Source organism: Chelonoidis abingdonii, chromosome 1 (genome assembly GCF_003597395.2).
Source record: "Chelonoidis abingdonii isolate Lonesome George chromosome 1, CheloAbing_2.0, whole genome shotgun sequence".
Taxonomy (NCBI): Eukaryota; Metazoa; Chordata; order Testudines; family Testudinidae; genus Chelonoidis; species Chelonoidis abingdonii.
The window spans coordinates 74,084,948-74,095,002 of NC_133769.1; the positions used below are offsets into that span (position 1 = coordinate 74,084,948).

Consider the following 10,055-nt stretch of genomic DNA (forward strand, 5'->3'; position numbering starts at 1 on the left):
TTCAATAACTCAGTCATGGGTTAGGGGTTGTTATAAAAGTGGATGGGTAGGGTTCTGTGGCCTGCCTTGTGCAGGAGGTCAGACTAGATGATCATATTGGTCCCTTCTGACCTATGAGTCTATGAGTCTAACAGACCTAACTATTGTCCCTCTGCAAATTTGTATACTGAGAGTCAATCCCTTCTCTCTCTCTAAAAGCGCAAAGTTGCAAAAAGTTCAGTGAAGATTGTTGGGGGCGGAATAGATCTGGACAAGGAGAAGAAATCTGGAGATCAATGTGAGAAGGGAGGGACAGACAGTAGAAACAAAAGTAAAAATATGTTTGAGCAGCTTATTCTAGAAGTCTTATGGTCTTTCCGAGTGTAGCCTTCATTGATTTGAGATCTACCATACCATTCTCTCACTAGAAGGGAAAAAGCTATAATGGCAGCAGTCCATAAGAGAGACCTACTTTGGGAATTTTAATTAAGTTCCTCTACCTATGGTTAAGACAGGCATCTTTAAAGTAGTACTGTGTGTCAGTAAATGCTATGAGTAATACTAAATAAGCAGTATGGTAATAATAAACAAACAACTGCATTGACTTATTTTGTTTAGGAGAATCCATCCTCAACATACAGGATTCTGAAAATCACCATCATTTTCTACAGTTTCAGAGTAATCTGCCAATGATAGTGTTTCAGTCACATCATGTATGTTACATAGCCACAGTACATCACCTGTAGCAAAAAGAAAAGAAAAAAAATCTCCATAATCCAGAAACAAACCACAGATAAATTTGTGATAAGAACCAGCGGATTACAAAAAAGTAATTGATGAAAAATTGCCCAGTTTATGTAAAAAACTCTTTTCCATATGATTGAGAACCCACACTTCATTAACGTGCTTCAGGCACTAAGACCAGGATATAGTCCGCCCAACGGAGCAGATGTTGCAGGCAAACTGCTGGATAAAGTGCATGAAAGAGAAATTGAGCAGTGTGCAAAAGGTCTAGAGTGTAAAATTGTTAACCTGAGTCTTGATGGGTGGAGCAATATCCACGATGATCCTGTTGTACATGCTTGTTCGACAACAGAAGGGACTGTCTTCCTTACAGAAACAACTGATACATCAGGAAATGCACACATGGCAGAATACATACAAAAAGTATCAGTAAAAGCTATAATAAACTGAAAAAAAATTCATATGTCTAGTACGCCACTTGGTCACAGATAATGCTGCAAATGTATCCAAGATGAGAAGAAATTTAGGAGAGAGTCTCAAGCTAACAACATACAGTTGCAGTGCTCATTTGATGCACCTCCTAGCCAAAGACTTCAGTGTTCCAGAAATAAAGGCTAATGTTGTTGAAATTGCAATACTTCTGTAATGACTTTGCAGCAGCTGCTCTGAAAAAGTGGGAGGAACCAAGCTAACTCTCCCACACGACATGCAATGGAACTCAGTAGTGGACTGTTTTGAGCACTATATCAAGAACTGTCCTAATCTGATGACAGTTTGTGAACAAAATCATAAAAAATAAAAAATAAATAGATGGCACTGTCACAACCAAAGTTCTTCACATTGGGCTTAGAGAAACGTTGACCACATGCCGAGTACCCTGAAGCCTATTTCTGTAGCCTTGAATAAAATTCAGGGAAATAGAGGTTTTACTGCTGATGCTGTTGACATTTGGAAGGAACTGAGTGAGATTTTAAAGAGCGAAATATGCAATGACAGAATTACAAGCATTAAAAAAAAAAAAATGAATGGGACAACCATTATCTCTAACTCATTTTCTTGCCGATATTCTCAATACCCAGTACCAAAAAGTCAAACCTTAACTGCTGAAGAAGAGGAGCTGGCTATGACATGGATATCCAGCAATCATCCCTCCATAATGCCTACTATAATAAACTTCAGAGCTAAGGGTGAACCATTCAAGAAATATATGTTTGCTGATGATATTTTACACAAAGTGACCTGGTGGAAGTCACTTAAGCACATTGATTCAGAGACTGTTGAATCTCACTTTTAAACAGCAGGAGCTTCTTCTGTCGTTGTAAAAAGAATATTTTCTTCCTTTGGACTAATTCGTTCCAAACTGAGAAATCTTTTGGGACCTGAAAAAAGCAGGAATGCTTGTTTTTCTTTTCCAGATTATGAAGAAAACAGGAAAATGAAGGTGAAGACTGAGTTGCTGCAGAAGCCAATATTTTAAGTTTCTCATATTGACCTAGCTGACATAGTTGATTTAATTTGTTTTTAAATATTTCGTTTAACTAAAATAGTTAAAATTATTTAACAAAAACAAACCTGATTTTAAAGAACTTGAACGTTTAAATTCAAAAATTCATATGCTTGTTTTGTTAACATATTATGTTTGCTGTTGAAGAAAAAAAATCCAGAATAAATTAACAAAAACATTATGTAAGTGTCTGTCTGGTGATGTTCTCCTCCTAAAACATGGCAAAAAAATCCTCTGTATATTAATAAATTAAACTGTTGAATTGGACTTCATAAATATCTGCTTCAATTACCTTTGGTAAATGAAGTAACCAAACAATCATTCATTTTCTGATATAGCTGTAAAGCTAATCTGAAAAGTTTTCAAAATAAATCACTTAAAAAACATACATGTACCTTCTAAAAATGAAACCTACATCTCTGAGTTGTGAATATGTATTAAGATTATAACAACCAACAAGAATCCACTTTTATGTAGAAATCCTTGATTAAATCGAGTCTTCTGACTAGTGATTTAAATCAAATTCACCCTGATTTTCAGGTAATTGAAGAGCTCCTGATGAAGGCCGCTTACTATTCTTGTCTCTCCTTTATATCGGGATAGTTTGCAGCTGTGCCTTTAGTACTGTCTCCTTGAGAAACTACACTCTCAAACTTTTTTCCTTAATTTTTTATTCGCATGAGACATTAGCTACCAACTCTGAGTTTGTTAATGACTGCTTTTTTGAAGTCCTTATTGTCTTTATTCTGCTGCTCACTCTACTTTCCTGAAAATCATGAAATCTCTTAATTCATGATCACTTTCACCCAAATTGCTTTCCACTTTCAGATTCACTACCAATTCCCCATTAGAATCAAGTCTAAAATTGATGTCCGCCTGGTTACTTCCTCCACTTTCTGGAACAAATATTATCCACAGCACATGCCAAGAACTTACTGGATATTGTTTTGTCATTACTTTTCCAACAGATGCCTGGGTAGTTAAAGTCCCCCCATCACAACCAGGCCATCTCTGTTACTTGTTCTAGAAATACCTCATCCACTTACTCTTCCTGATTTGGTGGTCTATAATAGACCTCGACCAGGACATTGTATAAAGATAAAAGCCTAGAAAATAGAGGCAGAGATTCAACTGTTCTGCCTCCCACTTCCTTCTGAGCCTCAGAACAAGTGTATATTGCAATACCACTTCCCTTTTTATGCTGCCTGTCCTTCCTGAACAAGGTATATTCCTATCAATATTCCAGTACCTCTCCAAGTCTCTATGATGCCAATTACATCATAAATTTAGCTTATGTACTAATATTTCCAGTTTTTTCTGTTTATTCCTCATACTCCTTGCATTTGTGTACAGACGTCTAAGATGTTGATCACATTCCCCCACTGATTTCACTCTTGTTGCTCCTATGACCCTGCTGTAATTTTCCACGTCCCCCACAAACAGCAGTTCTGATATACATAGTTCTGGTATAAGGTTGACAATTGTTCTCATGCAGGTTGAAGTAAACCCATCATATATCGGTTTGCTACACTTTCCCAATGAAGTACTAATCATGTTTATACAATGCCAGAAGCTGCAGAAATATACAATATTTTGAAGATGCTTTCCAAAATGAAAAATACAAACTAGATTACCAGTAGGTATGTTATATGACTAAATCAATGAGCCAACTGACTCAGCTGCAGCACAAAACTCAACATAAATAGAACCTTTTGTGACAGAGTGCTTACTTATAGTAGCGTAGATAATCAGTGCATTTCTGGTAAATGGGTCTCTAGTTAAGGATGTCTTGAACAAGAAATTTCTTCAAATATTGGACACAGATTTTGCATTTTCATGGGTTCAACTTCAATATCATCCCTCATATTAGACCTCTGGGGGAAATGACAGAATATTTACAGTGCCAGTACATGTCCAATTTCAGACAAATTTGAAGAATCCATTGTTGCTATTAGGTGCTCAGAATGTTTTGCTGCTAAGCTATTTAAGGCAATTAACTCCCATGTCTTCAAAAGGAAAGAATCTAATCACATTGGTGAAGCAGTTTTGAAAACACCTAGATACCATTGTGACAGGTGCATTCAAGATACTCAAGGTAAGCCTCAGCTTCCAAAGCTATGCCTCACACACCAGAATGATTTTTAATTATTGATTTATTAGGACCTGAAAACTGACAAAGCTCCCTCCATCAAATCTGCATAACATAAGAACCACACCATACTCCTAGGGGAATTCTGGACCACTGCACAATGCAGAATTTTGCAGAAATTAAAGTTGTGCATGCAAAATTCTCCCCCACCCGCACCCCACAGAAAAGGGCTGGAGAGATGTTGGCTGCCACTTTGGGCCGCTGGACCCACCACAGCCCAGCCTGCAAATAGAAGACAAGGTCAGGAGGAGGGGGAAGGAACTGGAGGGTTCCCAGCATTCCCTGAAGGAAGGAAGGTGGTGGCGTGCAGAAAACTGCAAGCCCAGGACCCAGCATCACGCTGTTTCTCCCTCTGGATCCTGGGCTTTAGAAGGGTAGGGTCTTGGAGTGTCTGGGCCTGCAGATGGCACTGGGGAAGAGGGAGGCACTGTCAATGTCTGGGCTGAGGAGTGGCACATGGCTAGGTTCAGGGGAGAAGGGGAAGGGCAGAGAAGAACTAGGTGTGTGTGGAGGTGTTCTTTAAAACTCTACTCCTGTTGGACTGTGTGTGTCTCCGTACAGTTATGGACATTCTTGCTGACAAGTATTTTGAAATCAATCATCAAAATATTTGAAACTGGTGTGATTATATAGTGCTATTTTGACAAATAAAATTTGCAGAATTTTAAAATAGTGTGCAGAATTTAATTTTTTGGCACAGAACTCCCCCAGAAGTAAACCCAGTACAGTTTTAGGGATTCTTGAAGAATGCAAGTATTAAGACATACACAAGTAACATTACACTGCATTTTAAACTAACAAATTGGTATGTAACATTACTATATCTGCCAAAGTACAACACAGGATACTTGGTGGTAACATTTTAGGGTTAAAACGTCATAACACAAAGTTACACCATTTAAATGTGTGCTATATCACTACTGCCAGCTTCTCACTCAACAGCAATACATGTTTATTTCTTGGATTAGAGACCTTTTTTTAATAAAGCAACTTAGGCCAAATACAAACCCACCTGAAGCCATGCCTCCACTGCTTCTACCCATGCTATTCCAGCTATACTACTAATCATGCTAGTTCGATTACAGTTTGCACAAGTATGCATGAGAACAGAAGAGTCACACCCGTAGCTCATGCTAGACAGACAGTCTTAATGTCCTAAAAAAGCCATCGAGAAACAGTGAGTAATTGTCATTAATTCACTAATTAGAAGACCAACTTTGATAGTGTGTACACTTTAGCCTATTACTTCGAATATGTTGAACATTCTAATGGATTGTTTCTGATACTGAGCAAATTCTATTCTGGAGGTGGCCAAAACTTGCTGACCTTCTGAATCGCACACAATTTTCATAATTTCAGGAGTGGGGCATACCTGCCAGAGTTCTGGGCTTTAGCTTTGCACGGCTGCCTTCTGGAGCTTGGGGTTGCCCCGTGGGCCTGGAGTCCATAGCTCTTCTCCCCCCAGAGTTTGGTAGGCAGAGAATGAGGGGCACGGTAGGCTCCATGAGCTGCACTTTTAACTCTAAAATGACCCACATGTGGCTTGCATTTTGCGGTTTGGCCACCCCCATTCTATTCCCTACAGCAGGGATCAACAACCTCTGGCACGTGGCTCACCAGGGTAAGCACCCTGGCAGGCTGAGCCTGTTTGTTTACCTGCCGCGTCTGCAGGTTCGGCTGATCACAGCTCCCACTGGCCACGGTTCGCCACTCCAGGCCAATGGGGGCTGCGGGAAGCAGCACAAGCTGAGAGATGTGCTGGCTGTGACTTCCTGCCGCCCCCAGTAGCCTGGAGCAGCAAACCGTGGCCATTGGGAGCCATGATCGGCCGAATCTGTGGATGCAGCAGGTAAACAAACTGGCCCGGCCCAACAGGGTGCTTACCCTGGTGAGCCACGTGCCAGAGGTTGCTGACCCCTGCCCTACAGCAAGGTCTTAAAATATCTTAGTTTAAAAACAAAACAAAAACTTTGTTCAGATGATGAAATGGGAAGCCATGACTGTTCCAGTAAGACAGGAACAATATGGTCGCTTTTGGGCTAGACACAAGAATCCAGTCAACTTGAGTTTACCCTAATTTAGCTAGCTACAAATAAGAAAATTACTTGAACAAAGTTTTGACCAAGTCATTAAAACTCTAATATTAAAGCAGTCAGTAAAAAGGCAACACTTTGTCCAAATGGTAGAGTTGAGATTCACTAGAACTGCATATATTTCAACATCTGTTCCATGACTTCCCACTAACTTGCATCTAATGAATACGACCACTGAAATATGCTCATTTTGAAATTAAAGCCAATTTAGAGGTTAGTAATGCATATTGTGTAACAGCAATTCTCTGTTTAAAAAAAACTAGGCACTAACTATACTCTATCACTGACTAGGACCTCAGTTTCTCTTCAGCAATGAAAAGTAACCTGCTGCAAGGCTACCTACGATTCACTCAAGTACCAACAAATCTATGAAAACATACATGCACACACTTCATTGTGTGTGGAAATGGAAAAATGATATGCAAAAAAATGGTTTACATGGATGGAAATAGAGGGGTACGAGTGCAAATGGCCTGGAAAGATATTCTTCACAGGAGCCATTTGCTTATAGGCAGAAGTGTCATGGAGGAGAAGAAACAAGAGCTGACAGATGAGGTAGAGGTAGGATAGGTTACAGAACTGAATTAGAAAAGCCAACTCTGACATTGGGGTGTTTGTTAATACTCAAAGGTTCATGAGGTATGCTGCTGATTTGCTTTGGAGACAGGCAGTCACAGTTGCCCCATACCTGACTCCATGTGCAAGCAAGGTGACTTAGTGGCCTCTTTCTCCACTTGTGCAACTGCTGAAGCAACAGTTTTCCGCACTGAAGGGTATTTCGCCTGCAAACACATTCAATCCATAAATTCACAAGTCTGATCAGTTTTATTTTAAAGGAATCTAAAAATCAAGATATTTTAGAAAGACTATATGATCAACACCAAATTTAATGAAACAATTGAGATAGTTTTCAATTACACTTGAAACACTGCTACGTTTTGTTTTTGGCACCTGAATACTGGCCGAAAAACATTTTTACACAAAAATGGTATTGAAGTCTAACATATATTTGACTATATCATCACGTTAAAATGTCCAAGTTCATGCTAAATTAGCACAATTCTAGAAATATGAAAGTCTTGCAAAGAAAAATATGATTACATAACTGAAGTATGGAAGCACCAATTGCAGTTCCATAGTTGAGGCTGAATTCTTTTTTGCACTTAAAGCATAGATTCACCCTGCGTTATAAAAACATAGGATTATCATCCAGAAATTTATAGCTCTAATGCTTTGAGTACAGAAGGATGTTAGTTCTCAGGAAATTCAATTAATTAGTTTGAGTAAAAAAACCAAACAAGATGAGTCTCATTAAACAATATCAGCATCAGTCTTTTTCCTGAATCTTAAAAGGAGTACAGGCTTTATATTTTCCATACTGCATAAGATTTCACTGATTTTAACACAGTCTACAAACATAGGTATAATCAAATTAATATTTTTGTATCTAATTGTTCCATTATATATACTTACAAGAAGAGTTATATCAATATCACAGGTAATTAAAATAGGTCCACTGAGATCAGAGGAAAGAATCAAACACCCTCCTCTACAGTTAATCTGCATGTAACAATTCTATTTGTTGTAATGAGTTAGCCCTTACACTGGATGTGTGTCAAGAGTTCTAAGGCAGATCAGAGAGCAGTGACCAGCTGAGCTCCTTAAAGTCCATGGCCATGTGCTGGCTTTGGACATCAGTGTTTTACAGATTCCACATGACCCCGCTGTCTCAGCTCCACTGTGCACCAAGGCAACAATGGCAGTGAAACTGAGGCAGAAGCACAACCCAAGTCCCTGAAGTGAAAAGATATTGAGATTTCAGGATTGAGTTCTCCACCCTCCGGTTTTTCTTTTTGCATAGTCCTCTTAAACACAGTCTCTTAAAACAAATCAATTGTAAATTTAAGAGCCAGATTCACATTATATTCCAGCTGTTTTCAACTGCTCTGGTGATGCACCTATAAACCCAATTTAAATAGTGCACTCTGGCATTAAGAACCAAAATTAGAAAAGCTATTTAAGGTTGATAACTACATATCTTCAAATTACTAGAAACACTGCATGGCAGCATTCTGAGTCTCCTGTTGAGTGTTCATATTTGACATTGTTAACAATTAAAAACAGATTCCAAGAAAAAAGTGTACATAAAGATGAAATTAAGGTTCAGAGTAGAAATCAGTAACTTAAGGGTAAAATGTTACAGGGATGCTGTAATTAACCAAAACGAAACATTACAAACCCAGGAAATTCAGAGCTAAGGTTACACTTAAACAAAACCCAAACATGTTAAGGTTATGGAAATGCAATGGGAACTCTCAATCAAATTTCACTTTACCTTATAACACCACCCGTACAATTACAAACAATGTATATGTGTGTTGTGTTTTAGATCACTTCCCCCCCCCCCCCCCCCGCACCACCATGACGTTAAGGAGGGAAACAGCAGCTAAGTCCTCTGCTCATTATAAGTTGGGAACTTAGGGCGAGTACATTCATTATAAGAGCTACTTAATTTGCAAGTGATCCTAGTATTCCTGGTCATCATCTTGCCAAAGAATTTCATTAGTGAAGCTGGAAGCATAAACATCAATGAAAAAAAATTAAAAAGAGGTTTCAAGCCTAGCTATAATTGTTTGAACAAGTTACTTGAAAACGCTATTTTTAATGGAAATCTACTGTAAAAAGTTCTGACATTCCAAGTAGCCCTCTTGTGGATTTCTGCACTGTGCTCCCCTCAATGGCTGGGCTCCTTTGGTCAGTGTAGTCTTCATATTGTTCGCTCATTAAATATGATTGGTGAAACATCCAGTAAAGTTTAAACAGTGCACTTTACTTAACACAGATTTGTGGCAGCTCAGTAGTGGTTCGAGCTAAGAGGGATGTATATTGACCACTAAAACATTATACTGACTTCTCCACAGCAATTAAGGGAACCCATGGCAATTGTTACTGGGTAGGATGAGTTTCCACTACACAGCAGCAGTGGGCAAAGTAGAAGACGGAGTAGACTTGATTACCCTGAAACACCGGGGTATGTAATCCCATTGTTTACTGGATAAAAAGGCCTACTCAGAAGATGGAAACACAAAGTGCTTCTTACCTTGAGATGCTTGTGGTCATATCCTGCAACACCAACCTACCACTAGCATGGGAAGTGGGTATCAAGAAAAGGGTTTGAAGCATTACCTTGCACATCCTCTTGTCACATGTTCTACAAATCTAGTTCAATAGCTCTCATTCACGAATGCCAACAAGCACTTAAGATAGCCTAAAAAATACAAATGTCACTGAAGAGAAATTTCCATCTCCACTTATTCATAGATTCTAGGACTGGAAGGGACTTTCAGAGGTCATTAAGTCCAGTCCCCTGCCCTCATGGCAGGACCATATGCTGTCTAGACCATCCCTGATGGACAGTTATCTAACCTACTCTTAAATATCTCCAGAAATGGAGATTCCACAACCTCCCTAGGCAATTTATTCCAGCATTTAACCACCCTGACAGTTAGGAACTTTTTCCTAAGTCCAACCTAAACATCCCTTGCTGCAGTTTAAGACCGTTGCTTCTTGTTCTAGTCTTAGAAGC

General features: G+C 39.0%; 1 protein-coding gene across 7 annotated transcripts in view; it reads right to left on the reverse strand.

Moving 5' to 3' along the window:
• NAP1L1 (nucleosome assembly protein 1 like 1) overlaps positions 1 to 10,055 on the reverse strand; it is a 58,634-nt gene that overhangs the window by 32,923 nt on the left and 15,656 nt on the right. The window contains exon 1 of one of the 7 annotated variants that reach the window (XM_075066653.1): positions 7,158 to 7,241. The exons of 4 other annotated variants lie outside the window; for them this stretch is intronic. In XM_075066653.1, coding sequence (XP_074922754.1) covers positions 7,158 to 7,167 — 10 coding nt within the window. In that variant the 5' untranslated portion in view covers positions 7,168 to 7,241. Of the gene's footprint in view, positions 1 to 7,157; positions 7,242 to 10,055 lie in introns of those variants that run through there. 2 more of the 7 variants (XM_032783723.2, XM_075066650.1) reach the window with 2 other exon arrangements.